General features: G+C 54.1%; 6 protein-coding genes across 6 annotated transcripts; 4 read left to right on the top strand and 2 right to left on the bottom strand.

The window, feature by feature from the left end:
• Nucleotides 1-8: 8 nt before the first annotated feature.
• Nucleotides 9-1,514, top strand: AYO21_02340 (hypothetical protein; the record flags this gene model as incomplete). Its single annotated transcript, XM_022652319.1, has 1 exon — nt 9-1,514. The coding sequence occupies one exon, from the start codon at nt 9-11 to the stop codon at nt 1,512-1,514; it is 1,506 nt and encodes a 501-aa protein (XP_022515355.1).
• A 1,854-nt stretch (nt 1,515-3,368) lies between these two features.
• On the top strand, nt 3,369-5,960 carry AYO21_02339 (hypothetical protein; the record flags this gene model as incomplete). Its single annotated transcript, XM_022652318.1, has 3 exons — nt 3,369-4,722; nt 4,782-5,449; nt 5,508-5,960. 3 exons carry the CDS (start codon nt 3,369-3,371, stop codon nt 5,958-5,960), a joined length of 2,475 nt encoding a protein of 824 aa, XP_022515354.1.
• Nucleotides 5,961-6,641: 681 nt separating this feature from the next.
• Nucleotides 6,642-7,890, top strand: AYO21_02338 (hypothetical protein; the record flags this gene model as incomplete). Its single annotated transcript, XM_022652317.1, has 3 exons — nt 6,642-6,685; nt 6,819-7,192; nt 7,256-7,890. The coding sequence occupies 3 exons, from the start codon at nt 6,642-6,644 to the stop codon at nt 7,888-7,890; spliced, it is 1,053 nt and encodes a 350-aa protein (XP_022515353.1).
• A 1,114-nt stretch (nt 7,891-9,004) lies between these two features.
• On the bottom strand, nt 9,005-10,090 carry AYO21_02337 (hypothetical protein; the record flags this gene model as incomplete). The annotated part of the gene is made up of 1 exon (XM_022652316.1): nt 9,005-10,090. The coding sequence occupies one exon, from the start codon at nt 10,088-10,090 to the stop codon at nt 9,005-9,007; it is 1,086 nt and encodes a 361-aa protein (XP_022515352.1).
• A 647-nt stretch (nt 10,091-10,737) lies between these two features.
• On the top strand, nt 10,738-12,293 carry AYO21_02336 (hypothetical protein; the record flags this gene model as incomplete). The annotated part of the gene is made up of 3 exons (XM_022652315.1): nt 10,738-11,793; nt 11,866-12,135; nt 12,270-12,293. 3 exons carry the CDS (start codon nt 10,738-10,740, stop codon nt 12,291-12,293), a joined length of 1,350 nt encoding a protein of 449 aa, XP_022515351.1.
• A 324-nt stretch (nt 12,294-12,617) lies between these two features.
• On the bottom strand, nt 12,618-14,591 carry AYO21_02335 (hypothetical protein; the record flags this gene model as incomplete). Its single annotated transcript, XM_022652314.1, has 1 exon — nt 12,618-14,591. One exon carries the CDS (start codon nt 14,589-14,591, stop codon nt 12,618-12,620), a length of 1,974 nt encoding a protein of 657 aa, XP_022515350.1.
• Nucleotides 14,592-14,593: the final 2 nt, after the last annotated feature.

Here is a 14,593-nt window from a genome sequence, read left to right as displayed (position 1 = left end):
CATATGCAATGCCTGTAATTCCTTCAGGGTTCGAAGGTGCGCCCGTCGATAGGCGGTTGTCTAGCGCGAATGAAGCTGCCATCATGGGCCTGCCAACAGTTTTGTTGCGACGTCTGCCACGAAATACGACTCTTGAGGCGGTCCGCACGATGCTATTATTTGCCAAAGACCTACAGGACACTGAGATCATTCCAAACGAATATGAGGAGGATGCTGGCTTCACCACCGCGATCGCTCGATTTGGTTCCATGGCTGGGGCAACTGAGGCACAAACCATGCTTGATGGCAAGTCGAACACGGCCGGGCAGGCCAAAATGATCGTGGAAATAACGAGCAGTCCGTCCCTGGCCGCAGTGCCTCGACGCAATACTATTGATCCCCTGGCCAGTCGCAAATTAGGCCAATCGGTGTCACCATCCATGACCAGTGCTCAAAAGTCCTCAAGATTCAATGGCACCTTTCAGTCCATGGACAAGACATCTCCTCCTCCTGTGGGATCTCCACCAGAACTAGTGTCGTCAGATACCAGTTCACAGCTGCAGACAATCTTCTCACCCCAATCGCCGGTACCGAGCGGCCTGGCCGATCGCCCTCGAGCCAGTGGAAAGAAGGTGATCAATGAAGATGGTACCGACGATGATACGGGCGATCTGCTCAAGGATCCCCTGGCGTATCTGAACAGCTCGTCAAGCCACCCGAGCGGCAAAAAACTGACAAATCCGCACATGCTTAATGCTGCCTTCTCAACTCTCTCACTGAATACCAATATTGGTAACGGGGCAGCCTCTAATTATGCATCTCCCCGATCTGCGGTCGGGTCTCGCACGCCCCATTCACAGTTTGCTGGAATGGGGCCCAACGGCCACTACTCGGTCCCTTCTCAACCTTACCTACGACATAACTATCCGCCTGTCAACCCGGCCGACCAGAATCCACCCTGTAACACTTTGTATGTGGGTAACCTCCCAATCGACACCTCGGAGGACGAGCTCAAAGCCATGTTTTCCAAGCAGCGCGGGTACAAAAGGCTGTGTTTCCGCACCAAACAGAATGGACCCATGTGTTTTGTGGAGTTTGAAGACATTTCCTTTGCAACCAAGGCACTGAATGAACTATACGGAGCGCAGCTCCATAACAGTGTCAAGGGAGGGATTCGACTGAGCTTCTCGAAGAACCCCCTGGGAGTGCGAGCAGGTCAGCCCGGGAGCAACAACCCAAGCACGCCCCTCAGCGCCACGGGGCCGATGAGCGCGAACGGATTCAGCAATGTTGTCTCCCCTGGTGGCTTCTCCACAGCCAGCGGACCACCGCCAGGCTTGTCGGTTCCGCCGGGACTCAATATGTCCCTGGCCGGAATGAATGGCGCAAGTGTTCCACCGGGGGCCTTTGTGCACCAGGGGTTCCCACTGGGAAGCGGCCCGGCGCCCAACATACGAGGCATGTCGATGAATAGCGGAACCCCAGGACCGGCTGGGGTTGGAGGAATGTATCCCGACTACATGCTCGGAAGGTGAAGGAGACGGAGACCTGGAGGAGGGATTGGATTTTTGGGGATGCACGCATTAACCTGTTTACAGCATGGTAGGCAAGTCTAGCATGGGAGTGATATTTGAACTGCTTTATGGGGCAAGCATATATCTGCCCAACTCGGGACTTGGGCAGGAAGCATGTGTTTTTGGGAATTCGGGCTGAGGAGCCGACATGGGCGAGACTGTCGTTGATTGATTTTCAAGCACCAAAGATTCCCCCATTAGCACACAACAAGCAGGCAGGCAAGCGACATGGCGTTTTTATTTCTTCTGATTCGGTCTGGGCTGCAGAGAGACTCTTGCGGCCTGGGAGGGAACCACAGGAACCAGACACCAGGGGGGCAGATTTTTCTACCATGATGTACTCACTGTCATTATCGAAGCGACTGTTTTATTTTGTTTCATTTTGGGCATTGGCGGGATGGAGCTGATTGACATTATGGGTCATGGGAAGTTATGGATTGGGGACTTTGGGGATTGAGGGTGGACATATGGTTGCTTTTGGCAATTGAAAGGACAGTGCCCTGATGGCGACGGCGATGCTGGACTAGGGATCATTTGCGCAAGACTGGGAGGAGGAGCATTCGAGTTGTGATGAACAGCAACCTCCATTGCATGGATATTTTATGAGACGAAGAGCAAAGGCCACACACACAGGAGCTCATTAGGACGGTGCGCATTTGATTTGATTTGTGTTTGCTTTGTTACCAATGAAGCTGGATGAGTAAGGGCTTTCGAACCATAGCGAGGCATGTAGTTAGCGACGGCACGATCGACGGAAGGGTTGGTCGACATGATGCGGAGGTGGATGTGGAGGAGGGCGATGGAGTAGGATTCATCGGACATTTGTTTCTAATTGATTGATATAGAGTGGAGAATGGTGATTTGCTGCTTGGCTAGGTGTTAGGGTCACGCTTCGATAGACAAGAAGTCGGCGGAGAGAGAGACAGAAACGAGATGAGAAATTGAAGCCGTTTTGATCGAGATGCATTGCAGATTTAGTAGGTGGTGGTGATGGAGAAGTGGATGATGGCCTTGATGGCCTCGGTGTATTGGTCGATAGAGTTTGGGTGAGCTGCGATACGGCGGTATTGGCGGCAGCTGGTAGCGAGTGGCAGCGACATGTCGGAGCGGAGGATGAGTCGGTAGCGAGTGATAGCTAGGTACTGGGCACGGTGGTTATGTAGGAGTAATGTAGCTAGTGGTGGGGGGAAATGCAGAAGAGAGACCGTCTGAGTTGAGAGTGAACAGTGAGATTGAGAGCAAGAGAGGCAGAGAGAGAGAGACAGACGGATAGACAGAGACAGACATTGAGAGAGCTTGTCAGGGACTCACTCAATCTACTGTCCCTAGGTAGAGAGCGCAGTCACTGAACTCACTCACGCACACTCTATCTACATCCACTACAAACACAAAGAGCATTACTCGGTCTTCGTACAAAATACTTTTCGGCTGCTCTCTACATCCATCACTCTCCGAGATATTGCTCACCTCGACCACCTCATACCTAGTGGTGGCTGCACCATCCTGTCACAGTTTCTCCTCCTCCTTCAGTTCCTCGAGCTCCTCGAGCTTTCTCCAGCTCACACCACACCACACAGAACAGCCAGATACATAAGATTCAGGCAGATCCACTGCTTGGTACCATTGACAACCTCGTACCCTGAATTACGAGCCGCCAGCAACCCCAGTTCCCTCGTCTTCCGCACTGCTTTCCCCATAAATGACTGAAACGACGGGATGACCATTTTCTCGGAATGGGGGGTTCCTCTACCACCACCATTACCTTAGCCTTTGCCATCGTCCTTCCTCCTCCAGCTGTGTGTCCAGTCCCCCGGGATGCCGTTATCGAGACCCCGTCAACGTCCGCGCATTCCTCTGTTCCGCAGCCTGAGTGCAAGCGCCGCGCCCACGGATAACGCCACCAGCGCCCAGGACGAAACCCAACCCCGTCAACGCTCGTCTGGTGGCTTCAGTCTTCCCACCTTGTCTACCCTCGCCAGCTTGAATTTCTATCGCCGACCACGCACCAAATCTACAGGCAAGCGAAGGAGTACTCCCGTAGAAGACGCCCAGAGTCCCGAGCGACCGAGCACCACCTCGCCTCACGTCGCCCCTAGAAAGAGGCCTAATAAGCCCAAAGATCTACCGCTGCCGCTGGGGCCGCCCAATAGCAACACGGGGGACACCAACACCACCACTGCACCAGCCACAGTTGCACCCACAACACCCACCCGACTCGAGCCCGAGCCCGAGCCAGCGCCAGAGCCTGCGCCAGAGCCTGAGCCTAGTGATCCCGAATCCACCTTGGCCAGTGCGGCTCCAGCTTCTCGTTCACTTTCACTTTCTCTTCACCCAGACACCACCTCCAGCACCACCGCCGACACCAGAACCTCCATTCCGACAACAAACACCGCTCCTACGACGGCTTCTCTCGACAGTTCAAAACCGACTGGACCCGCTCCTCCTTCGTCCCCGGCCCTCGCTCAACCCTTCTGTCCTGAGGTCCGCATTCAACGTCCTTCCACTCCGACTATCCCGACCCTCTCCTCTGTACAATGCCTTCGACATGAGACGCTCGACGTTATGCAGAGAAAAATATGGGTGAAACGACCCGGCGCCTCTCCGACCCGAGTCGAAGTTGCCGAAGATGACCTGGTCGACAACGTCCGCGATGTCATTCTGCAAAAATACGCCAACTCGCTGGGTCGCAGCATCGACGCTCCAGACATCACCCTCAAAATCATTAGCCGAGAACATGGCAACAAAAATGTGAACGCTGAGCGTGCTCTGGGTCCCGAGGAACCCATTGGCGCCACCCTCGACGCCTATTATCCTGGCGGCCAGCAGGTCGACGAAGCCCTCATTATCGAAGTGGCTACCCGCAGAACCCCCCGCGCCTCTCCTCGCCCTGGAAACCACCAGGTCTCCTACTACTATACCGACCAATACCGCCCCGATGACGCTGCGCGAGAGTACTTCCCACCCATGCCGCTCCACTCTCCTCACCTAGCCCACGTTCCGCATCCTAATTCGGCTCATTCCATGGCCGTCTTGACCACCGGCCAGCTGCCCCCTTTACCTAGTCCCGGCTCACATGGCCAGAGAAGACACGCAAGGCCGAAATATGCACGACAGCACACAAGCAGTCCCACCATCCTCCATACCGTTCAGCCGAATGGTCAAGTTATAGGTATGTTTTTGTGATCCGGCGGCTAAGGTCGGGGATCGGTGCTGAGTTTTCATGTACAGAATCCAAAGCACAGCTCAATGGACCCGCACCTTCATCAGCTCCTCTTCCTACACCGCCTGCCCAGGGATCGAATGAACATAAACCCTCGATCACACCCCCTAACCGAGTCTCATCTCCACATCCGGGGCAAAAATTGAGGAGGCGAAAAGGTCCTGCCTTTGGTCGGTCCGTCAACGGTGACCCACAAGCCGCTCCCAAGTCTCTCCCCGCTGCCGCAAGTCTGTTGGACGGAACAGTTCCACCCATCAACGTCTTGTTGGTGGAAGACAATGTAATCAATCTGAAGCTGCTCGAGGCCTTTATGAAACGCCTAAAGGTGAGATGGAAATCTGCAATGAATGGTAAGGAAGCAGTGGCTATGTGGAGAACAGGTGGATTCCATTTGGTTTTGATGGATATCCAACTGCCGGTCATGAATGGGCTGGAAGCCACCAAAGAGATTCGACGCCTCGAGGCCGTAAATGGCATTGGTGTTTTCAGTGGCAGCCCTATCGAGACCGCCTTGAAGAGCCCCCAGGTCAACGGAAGCCCTGTAGGCGAGGCGGATGCCCTCCCCGACCGCAGCCTGTTCAAAAGTCCTGTCATTATTGTGGCTTTGACCGCAAGTAGTTTGCAGAGTGATAGGCATGAGGCTCTGGCTGCTGGCTGTAACGACTTCTTGACAAAGGTATGCATCCCAACCCCTCCACAAGCTCTCTTCCAGTTGCTAATTATTCTCCTTGCAGCCGGTCAACTTTGTATGGATGGAGCGTAAAGTCACGGAATGGGGCTGTATGCAAGCACTGATTGACTATGATGGGTGGAGGAAATGGAAGCAGTATGCCGAGGACAAGAATAATGAAGATCCGGCCAAGAAAGCAGCCGACGACAAAGAAGAAAAGGCCAAAGCGAAGGCTGCACTCCAAGCCATGTTCTCGAGACCTCCCCCGACCACGAAGAAGGACAAGGATAGTGGAACAAGCAGCGGATCCAACAACACCACCACAACAATCTCGTCGACAACGACCAAACCCAGCACCGAAAGAACATCAACCCCGGTGCAGAACGGCACGCCCAAAAAAGGAGGCGGTTCAGGCCAAGGCTCCAATCCAAGAACCCACAAGAGCAATCGAAGCATTGCTAGCGGAGGTGGTGGAAGCCTAGAGAGCATGGCCGAGGAGGACGAAAAGGCAGCATGAAAAAGAATCTTCGATCGGTTGGGAGTCAAAGAGGAGGGATTTTGTTTTCCGTACATGACTCTTGCCCGGTGCGGGCTGGGGTTTTTCTTTATACGTTTTCGTCTCCATTCGAGCGCGCATGATACACGGAGTTCGTCGCCAATTGGAACCAAACACTTCAGTGGAGTGGCCAGCATTTTTCCTTTTGTCTCTGGCAGCAGGCTCGTTGCGGGTTTAGTATACGGCTGGGTAATGTCGAGAAGGTCATGAAATGTTTGGGTCAAGGGGGGCTGCTGTCCTCTAGTCCCCTTTTCTATATTACTTGCAGCACATATATCACGCATTGCTGTCTTTGAATGTTGAGCGTCTAGCCATGCTCCAGATTTCCAGACAATGACGATTTATTTTCACTTAGCAGAGCTGTGGCGCAGTACGGTTTGGATGCATTGAAGTCGTGGCCGAGACCATCCAAAGACGAGATGCGTGTGTGCTGTATGTATGGACCTAGTAGATATCGGGGGTCAATTGCAGAGGACGGCAAGGCTGAACCGCCGACAAGGCCGCCAAGTCCTGCAAAGCAGCATGACGTCGACTGGATCTGCAACCCCCCAAACCTCAATCTGATTCTCTCCCTCACCAGTGTAGGCAGCCGTTCAAGACCAAGATCAGTTTGTCCATAATATCCTAAACCACATTCGCGTCATGTCGGCCAAGATCGCAAAGACTATCGCTCGCCAGAAAGAAAAGTACGTGGAATCCTCGATATGAACAGTCCGCTGTTGAGCTCGATGCCCCTCGCGCTGCAGCCAATCCTTAGCACGTGGCAGTTTTAAACACCTCGTTGCTTCACGCACAGAGACTCTAACACGAGGTTTTCAGGATTGCCGAAGGGAGTTTCTACGAGGCGCACCAGCAACTTCGCGTCATCACCGCCCGCTATCTTAAAGCCTCCGACTACAACTCGGCCTGCGACGTGCTCTACAATGGCGCCCTCCTTCTCCTCCGCGCCGACCAGGGTGGCTCAGGCGGCGATTTAGCGCTCATGCTGTTGAACGACGTCTACGTCAAGGGCGAATACGGTTGCGACGACGAGAATAGAAAGAGACTGTTGGAGATATTCCATGCCTTCCCCAAAGAGGAACCGACCAGGAAGAGATTCGTGACCGAAATGGTTAACTGGAGTGGGAAATTTGGGGATTTGGAAAGGGGAGATCCAGAGATTCATCACCAGGTGGGCAAGGTGCTCGCGGAAGGTAGGTTTGAGGGGGATACCTCGTCAGAATGTCGATGTGGACACAGTCTCTGACATTTTACAGAGGGCGAAGCATACGACGCCGAACGACATCTCGTCATCGGCACGCCAGAATCAGCCCCTGTCCTCGCCAGCTTACACTATGTCTGGTACAAATTGGACCAGCCACACCTTGCACCCATCTACGCCTCCCGCTCCGTTCTTCCCTATTTGTTGGTTGGGAATCTCTCCAGCGCGAACCTCGCCCTGTCAACCTTTACATCGCACCTCACAACACAAAACCCGAATTTACTGTCCATGTCTCAACCCCTTGAATCCGCCAAATCGGGCCTCTCATTGCGAATATTCCCCTCGATCCCTCTCCTCAACTTCCTGTCTCTTCTGTTACTCTCCTGCCAGAAAGGCGACGCCAGTTTATTCCGTCAGCTCGCAAAGTTCTACGCCCCGCATCTGAAGGAACTCGAAGGACTGTGGAGTGAAGCTTTGGCACACATTGGAGAGATCTGGTTCGGAATCAAGATTCCCCGGCAGAATACTGGGAATCCGTTGTTTGATATGATGGGCAGTATGCTTTTCGGCGGGCAGCAACCGGGGGCGAAAGCGGCGACTCCAAGATCGGGCACACCGAAGCCTGCAATAAGTGGCAGCAAGGCCCCTCCAAAAGAAATCGAGAAGCCCCCGACAATGGATTTGGATTGAAGTCTTGAGCGTTATAGTTTTGGGATCGTGGCTGGGTTTGCGGGTAGTGACGGTAGTGGTGATTGCTGAGACATGAAGCAAGGCCACGGTCATGATCGGGTGTGATATCAGCAGAGAATATCGATCTGTGCGACTGGTGAGAACCATACAGGACACGCCTGTTCGTTCTGTTGCTTTATGTTCGTCTCCGCTCCACCCCGCTCGAGTTCCGCCCCGCCCATTTTAACCAGACTATAATTCCACACCGCCATCGGCCACCCACGACAAGATCCTGAGCGAGGAATAAATGGCCAAAGAAGGGAAGTTCACCCTTCTGTGTTTTTCTACCCAAAGGGTTCGCACCGAAACACACACCCATGACGACCTAGGTATGTATATATGTTTGGTATAGCCCAATCACTCACAACCGCGACCACGACACCCCCTTTTTGGTGGAGAAACAAAAACAATCGACAGCCAGGATTCCCACGTGGTCTCCCACCGTGGTACTGACTGGCCGGGGTATAGCTTAAGTACGACTGAGCAGACGGGAAGTCCTGTTTTCTAGTACCCTGTGGTCGATTGCGGAGGGATATGTTGGGGGTTGTGGTTATATATCTACAATATACGTACGCATTGGGTGAGAGGGGATGACTTGTGTAGTGCAGTGCAGGTGCAATGCAGTGTATAACGTGCGTACAAATACAAGATATCTCTCTTCGTCTCTCTCCCCACCTCCCCCCTCCTGATACGTGTGTCTGTATGTGTATTGTCTTTGTCACGGTGCGACTTGGCCACACCTTTGGTTCAATCCGACCGGTAGGTAGGTAGGCAGGTATCAACGCATTGTTCATTGTATTGTGTACAGGCCCAGTATCCGCGTCATGGTATCGTTGATCTCATAATCCGGTAAACCCCGTCCTCGCACTCGCCCTCACGACAGCGCCGGCGCTTCACTCCTTGAGGCTAGACCTCTGGACTCTAGACGGGCGCTGGTCTACATGATAATAATGAAAAGAAAAGAAAAAAAACATCCGTCGCCGCCGCCAGTTCCGCCCCATGTTTGTATTGTACACCATGCTTGACGAAATAGACAGAAAACCAATCCGTGCCCTTTTGTAAAACAGTCTTCTCCTCATTCGTATACACCCACCTCGTCCCTCCCTGCCGTTCCTCCCATACCCAAGGACTCGCCAAACATCCAGGATTCCTCCTCTGCCCGGGCCACCTCCCTGCGGAGACTCCCCATGATCAAGCCCATCAGTTCGTCCCTCTCGAGCTCTTCCTCCTCGTCAACGGCAGCCGAGGTCGACACTTTGCCCTTGGCCCGCGCACGTTGTCGCGCCATCATCTCGCGCAGGAGCCGCTCGATACGTTCACGGTCTCGTCGTTCTTCGTCCGCCTCAACCTCCGCCTCGGTGGCCATCGCCGCGACGTGCTCATGGTCTGCTCTTGTCATGTGTGACGACGGTTGGCCATAAACATCATGGCCCCGCGCTCTCCGGCCTGCCGCGACTCGGGGGTGTGATTGGGCAACGTGGTCATGGAAGTCATCATCGTCCGAGAAATCGTGTTGGTGGGCGTCATCATGCTCATCGCCATCCTCCTCCTCGTCTCCTCCATTCATTGCATGTTCATCTCCAAGTCCGTCATCCGAGTCCGACAGTCTGAGTCTGCCAGGGAGGACGGGGATCTTGGGCAGCACGGGACGGCCTGTGAGCGGATTCAATGCGACAATAGACTGATTAGGGAAGAGGGCTGCGGAGGATCGAGGACTGAGCGGTCGATGGGGGGAAATTGTAGGGTCGTAACCATCCACTAGAGCTGCGCGGTGGGGTGGCGAGAATTGCGGTATTGGATGGGGTATGAAAGTAGAGCTGTTGCCATTGTCTGCGGCGTCATGAAAGGGAGACGACCGGGAAGGAGATGGCGAGAGCGACGGCGTGGATACCGAGCGTTGGTGACCTCGAGGACGCGGGAGACTACTACCGTACTGTTGCCCCTGGTTTTGCGACTGCGATTCATGTCGTCGAGGTTGACTGGCTGTCTGTGCTTGCGGTTGTGCCCCCGAGGCTGGACGTCGCGACAGATGTGCAGAAAACAGATTTCTTCGCACCGAGCCCGCGGCGACTGGATTGGGATTGGAAGTCGAGGATAGAAAGGACGATGAGTTGGGCGAGAGGTCATTGGCCGCGTCGCGCGAAGGAGGAGGAGGGACCATTTCGAACCAAATAAAATGCCGGGGGTCAACACCGCACCGCACTCGGTGTCAACGAAGGTGAAGGGTGTCTTTTGACAAATAATGTGTTGGGTTCCCCTACTCATGGCCAATCCCAGAAAATGCCCAAGCGAAAGCGGCCCAAAAGTAAACAAGCACGAGGCTCCGCTTCCGCCAATCATATCCGCCCTGAGCCACAACATCTCAGCCTCGTCATATTCCCCACAAAGTCTCCCCTTTTTCTGGGATACAAGATCACAGAACATCACATGGTCGTTCCCAGTTCGCCAGCGACGATCCAGTGGGGCGATGATACGACATGGCCACACACAATGTCCCGTTCTCGGCTGTCATCTCGTCGAGGCCGAGTCTAGAGTGTCATCCCGTTGGACGATCCTGACACTAGCATTAGGCGACCAGCGAACTGCATTCTGTGAGGCCAGGCACGCAATACAAGGGTCGTATTCATATGTCCTACCACGGCACAGCTAGCCCTACGGCCCAAGTCTGTGCCGGCCTGACTGTGTGCTCCCGTCTTATGATGTCCCCTATATAATGTAACGTGTAGTGAGAATGTCTATGCTACTCGTCTTTCTAGGATCGTCCATCAAGACTGCAAAAAGTAGTAGCTCCGTCAATACTGTTACACAATGACAACTAAATCAGAGGAACGGGCAACCAACGGTACTGGACCACTCGAGCCACAGGCCGATGTTATCAACAGTGGCGAAGCTGCCGGAGATTCAGACCGTGTTCTCGTTATAGGCGGAGGCGCGGTTGGCTGTCTCACGGCCCTCAAGTTAGGCAAAGCAGGGATCGATGTTGATATCATCGAGAGGCTCCCCGAGACGAGCAACGCTCCACGTGCATGTGGCTATTTCGGCGCCGTACACCACATGCTGAACGACATCGGCGTCTTCAGGTTGATCAGAGAAGAAGGCTTCATGACCCGCGGTCTCTGCTTCCGCAAGCCCCCCAAGGACGATGGCCAAGGTCGAGGCGGCAAGGTCTTCGGCGACATCATTGCAAATCTGCCCCTTTGTGGCCCTGATGACAATCTCACCGAACCAGGTGCCGGTCTGCTGAATCTGCCGCAGGCACAACTCAACAAATTGTTCCTGCGAGAGGCGCTGAAGACGGACCATGTGCAGATCCATTTCAACCGTGAATTGGTATCTATCACAAACAACGGCGGCGGCGGCGGCGGCGGCGTCGCGGTCCTTACACGCGAGCCTGACACTGGCATCGAACGAGAATATAAAGCCAAATACGCGGTAGCAGCAGACGGTGCGCACTCTGCGGCTCGTAAAGCCCTTGGACTCCCTTATCCGGGCCACACCTGGCCCGAACGGCTCATCGCGACAAACGTGGTGCTCTGCAACGTCGAGGAAACACCCATGCACACGCATTTCGTCATGCACCCGACGCACTTCAGCATCTCGACTCCCCTCGAAGACCCTGTCCTGGGGCAGGAGACGCTCTGGAGGTGGACGTTGGCTGCGGACCCGGCGTTGGACAAGTGCTCCGACGAGGAGTTGTTGACGGACGAGGTCATCCATGCGCACTATGAGAGGTGTATGCCGGGGCCGAGGCCGTTGGCTGTCGACATCGTGGCGAGGTCGGTGTACAGGGCGCACCAGAGGCTTGTGCCGACGATGAGGAAGGGGAACGTGCTGCTTGCCGGAGACGCTGCGCATTGCAACCATGTGAGTTTATCCCTTCGAGTGTGTCTTCCATGACGATTGTTTAGCTGAAACTTCCCTCAACCTCCTTCTCAGCCCTTTGGCGCCCTTGGTCTCAACACGGGCATGCTCGACGCCGACGCCTGCGCCGAGGCCCTGATCATGATCCTCAAGGACTCCTTCCCCCCTAACGAGACGCTGAACACGTACTCCGACTCGCGCCGCAAGGTCTTCCAGTTCTTTGTGGACCCGACGTCGACGCAGAACAAATTCCGTGTCCATTCGAACCCGCCTGAGACTGCGGCCGAGGACGACTGGTTCCTCAGAGACCTGAACCACATGACGCCAAAGAAGGCCGTGGAAATGGTGAGGCCGTATTTCGAGGGGTGGAGGACGGATATGAGGCAGGCTGTCCAGGAGAGAGACGATGGACTGCTTGCACATGGATAGTCTAGTCTTCTGTTGTGTGTAGAGACACCATCTCTGCTGGGTGAAATCAGGGCGAGGAGAAGCATTCCGACTGAACGAATGATCTACTGTAGGCCTTTTGGACGGAAAGAAACACAACGAATGAGACCACATTCCTCTGTGCTTTTTCGCGGCTTCAATCTTCTTATATCTTCTCATTCGTACACGTAAGTTGGAGTCCATGGCCTAGCATTTCCCGCCACGGTGCTTTGGCCATCATCTCCGAGGTGCTATCTAGTCCTCCTACCAGGAAAAACAAAGATGGCACCATCAAAGGTCCCAGGGGTATCTCAAGAAACACGGACACAATATCTCACGCAGCTTGGGCAGTTTGTCATTGCCTTTGCTTGATCTTTTTCTCCTCCTGCTCTCAGTTCAACTCACTCCAGATCTTGTCCTTCGAACGTAGGCAGCCTCTTGACCACGTCTTCCCAAGTCTCCTCACCATCGACCAGGGCCTTTACCGCGCTGATGATCTCATCCTCGCTCGCCCTCACTTGCTTCGTGGAATCTCGCTCTCTCAGTGTCAACGATCCATCTTTGACCGTCTGGAAATCGATTGTAATTCCAAATGGTGTTCCCAGTTCATCATTACGAGAGTACCGCTTGCCAATGCTTGCAGAGGAGTCGTCGACTTTGTTGGAGACTCCGACTCGGCGTAGACGGGTTGTGAGTTTCTTGATGAAGGGCTTGAAATCTGCGTGGCCAGAGAGTGGGACAAGGAGGACTTTAGTGGGAGCCACCGTTGGGGGGAACGACAGGACTCCACGTGCAGCATCCCCTTCACGAACCCAGAAGACATGTTCCATAAGACTGTAAAGAATTCGTCCGATGCCGAAGGAGGGCTCGATGACATTCGGCGTGTATTCGCGCACGTGTTCTGTTCGCTTCCTCTTCTCAATCTTAATCAGATCTTTTTCGAGTTCTGTTCGTCCGCTCCCAACACCTGGCGTCTCGATCTCGATTTTCCCCGTCTTTTCCAACTCTAACGCAAGCTTCTCGCGCAGATCCTGCGAAAGGGCGTCCACGGCAGCCTCGACGGCCTTTGCGTCCTTGCGGAATTTGGGTCCAAGTTTCTTGCGTTCCAGGTCAACTTCATATTCTTCGACGATCAGCGGTTGGGCTCGAGTTTCGCGCACAACGAGCGGGGCCCCGGTCTTCTCCTTGTGGACAGTCAAATCATAGGCACTTCGGTCAGCACACCCGACACATTCAATCCAGCCGTACGTGGTGAAGAGTTCGGCGTCCCAACAGTCAGCAGCATAATGAGCCATTTCATTGGCCATGTGCTGTCTGAATCTCAACTTGGTCTGGTCAATTCCGAGCTTGAGCAAGAACTCCTGTATCCTGACGAGGAAGTAGCCGAGAGTCTCATTGTCGACCAAGCCAGAAGATACCGCGTCCCCAATAGCCACCAGGTCGGGTTTGGTGCTTCCCGCAAGCTGGGTCTTCCGGTTCAGGAGAGATAGCTTGGTGTCTTTGACATCTTCGAAGCGAGGGTGCCTCTTCCCGCCTTCTGGGTCTACGAAATGCTCGATTTCGGCCATGAGGAACTCGCGGACACGGAGAAGCCCAGAGCGAGGCGAGATTTCGTTGCGGAAGGACTTCCCAATGGAAGCAGAGGCAAAGGGCATAGATTGTTGGTTGAATTCGAGGAGCTTCTGGAAGTTTAGGAACTGTCCCTGAGCGGTTTCTGGACGAAGATAGCCATTGGGTTTATCGGCGCTGGGCCCAATCTGGGTCTGGAACATGAGGTTGAAGGCTTTCGGTGGCTCAAGTTCTGCTCCGGTTGAAGGGCCTTTGATGTTGTATTTCTTGATCAGTTCGGCAAGCTCGTCACCTCCATAGTTGTCAATCTTTGCCAGGGTCTCCTCATATTCTTGCACCAGGGCGTCATCAAGCTTCTCAATCTTTGTGTCCTTGATCTTCTTCTTCTTTTTGGCCTCTTTTGCTTCGTCGACCTCGACCTTTTGGCCACGTGCGTCTTTATCGGCTTTCAGTCTCGCCTCAAGGACCTGCTCTACCAAATGGTCTGCGCGGAAGATTTCCCCACTCTTTGGATCTTTGCACATCCAATCTGCAAACTTGTCGACGTGGCCACTGGTCTTGAGGATTGCCTCTGGGGTCAGCATGGTGCAATCAACCTCGAGCATGTCTTCTTCCAGCACAAAGTGTTTGCGCCAAAGATCGACCACATTGGCTTGTAGTGCGCATCCTGGTGGACCATAGTCAAAAAGCCCGCGTTCTCCACCGTAGATTTCGAACGAGGGCGTGTAGAAGAGTCGTCGGCGTAGAAGAGATTCTAAGACTGAACGATCTAGAGGCTGACCAGTCTTGGTCGTGCTCTCAGCCATCT

The sequence above is a fragment of the Fonsecaea monophora genome (assembly GCF_001642475.1).
Source record: "Fonsecaea monophora strain CBS 269.37 chromosome Unknown Scaff10, whole genome shotgun sequence".
In the NCBI taxonomy this organism is placed as follows: domain Eukaryota; kingdom Fungi; phylum Ascomycota; class Eurotiomycetes; order Chaetothyriales; family Herpotrichiellaceae; genus Fonsecaea; species Fonsecaea monophora.
The sequence above is the reverse complement of the archived record's forward strand: the minus strand, read 5'-3'. Positions and strand labels throughout refer to the sequence as shown.